Raw genomic sequence first — 2,099 nt, forward strand, 5'->3', positions numbered from 1 at the left:
AATCTAAACATTTTTCTTTCTTTTTTTTTAATTAATTTTAATGAAAATATACAGAGACTTTGGATTTCCATTCATTCCTTGTTGTACCTTTCTCCCTGCCCATCCCTCTCTCTTCATATTAATCTAAACATTGTAAGGAGAGTTTACTGATTGTATATTTTTTTCTGCAGAGCAGCTAGTGGGTTCAAACCAAGCTCCTTCATATCGGCAGCATAATTCCTTACCATTACACCACCAGAGCTCCGACAGCTATTTACTTTAAAAAAAGTGTATCCCAGAAGTTGACTGAAATATGATCACAGATAATAGTGTGCTTCCAGCCTCTCGGACCCCTCCATTCAGCACCTTCTGTCCACAGATTGCAAAGGTGTCTTGCCTTGAGTGTGAACCTGCCCATAGGAGATTCTGCATGTGGAGATCTGCTATGAAGAAGCCTGGTAATCAGAGTTCAGGGCTGAGAGAGAAATGGTTAGACTTACTGTGCACATATTTATTATGTCCCTTACAGGTCTGTCTTTTTGGAAACTCAGAGGTATCTCTCCGGGATCACCTGCGGATGGGGGCCTCAGAGGAGGAGCTGCTGACCATCATCGGGGCTGCTGTGGGCAGAAAGAAGCGGCAGCACGCAGGTGTGGCTAGGGGTGGGGAAGGCTGGGCTGGGTGGCGGGGCCAGTGTGAACAGGAGGGAGGGTAGTAAATTGCAAAGAGAAAGAAGAAAGGCCAGCTGAGGAGGAAGCTGATGGGAGCTCAGGGATTGTCCTGGACATCTAGACCTTGGTGTGGTGATGGTTCTTAGGGAAGTTGCCCAAGGAGAGCCTGCACTGGAGAGGGGAGCTGGAATCCTGTGGGCTGTGTTACTGGGTGGGAGAAGGAAAAGTGACTTTGCCCCTTATCCTGCACTTGTTTGGGGGGTGCTGGGTCCTGGGTGTCCGCAGACTGTTCTCCGGGTCCTCTTGTGGACAGCCTTGCCATATATATAGTGGGTGCTGGTTTTGCATGTGTACAGATGGTTGTCACACCTCTTGTCCATCAGTTCCCTTCAGTGAACTGTCCTCCCTCTCTTTCTCTCCCTCCCCGTCTTTCCCTTACCCCAGGCATGTTCAGTATTTCCCAGATGAAGAACCGGCCCATGATCCTCATCGGTGGGTGACCCATCAGTACGTAACCACTCACCCTTGTCACTGGGGTCCTGTGGGAGGGGCCCCCTGTCCTGATGCACCTTCCGCTCCTGCATTTCATTCTGATGTTCTTCTCCTTCATCCTCTTACTCATGCAAGCCTTGCTGTGTGTTTGTCCTCTTCCCAAACATGCATCTCCTCACTACACGTCACAGTCATCATACTGCCTCATCAGGCAAGGGTGGGGCTCCAAGTTTCAAGATGACCAAGATTATATTATTTTGGAGCTCCGGTGGCCTCGTGATAACAAGCTGCATTGTGGCGAGCTCTGGTGGCCTAGTGGCAAGAAGCTGCACTGCAATCTCAGAGGTTCACGGTTCGAATCCACCTGATGCTTTGCTGGAGACGGAGAGACAATCTCCTCCTGTACCAGTCAGATCTGATTTGACAGTACACACACACAAGATAATAAAATTAAATAAAAAAATTAAAAACAAACAAACAAACAAAAAAAACAAAACCAAGCTGCATTGTAATCCCAAAGACACACAGTTCCATGGAAGCAAGATAAACAATCTCCTCCCGTGAGATTACTGCCTCTGAAAACCCGCTGGAGGGTCAGCTATGGGCTGGTACTGACTTGATGGCACACAACCACAACAAAATTTTTTATGCCCTGAAAGTTTACTTCTTGGATGAAACAGAGACTTTCTCCTCAGCTTTAGAACCCCCAATCTGGGTACAATTATGGATCTTGTTTCCTCTCTAGTCAGTGAGGGAGATCTGCACCATTAGCCACCACTGATGGATGTACCTCTCTACTGGGCAGAGCTCGAGGCGCGCAAGTAAATGTTACTGCCTTTTCAGGATATTGTCAGGATCTCCACTCTCCAAACACCTTAACTCCCAGGCACCAGTGCAAATGTATCACATGTGCATAGTTGTTGTGTACCATCGAGTCGGAACCGACCCGCAGCTGAA

At 47.8% G+C, this 2,099-nt stretch overlaps 1 protein-coding gene across 1 annotated transcript in view; it reads left to right on the plus strand.

The window, feature by feature from the left end:
* The window catches only part of MOCS1 (molybdenum cofactor synthesis 1), a 40,741-nt gene extending 39,591 nt beyond the window's left edge, over positions 1–1,150 (plus strand). Inside the window, exons 9-10 of the mRNA XM_006882015.1 lie at positions 509–629; positions 1,095–1,150. Coding sequence (XP_006882077.1) covers positions 509–629; positions 1,095–1,150 — 177 coding nt within the window. The remainder of the gene's footprint in view (positions 1–508; positions 630–1,094) is intronic.
* Positions 1,151–2,099: the final 949 nt, after the last annotated feature.

The sequence above is a fragment of the Elephantulus edwardii genome, unplaced genomic scaffold (assembly GCF_000299155.1).
Source record: "Elephantulus edwardii isolate Elephantulus edwardi_28Jun2011 unplaced genomic scaffold, EleEdw1.0 scaffold00017, whole genome shotgun sequence".
NCBI classification, from domain to species: Eukaryota; Metazoa; Chordata; class Mammalia; order Macroscelidea; family Macroscelididae; genus Elephantulus; species Elephantulus edwardii.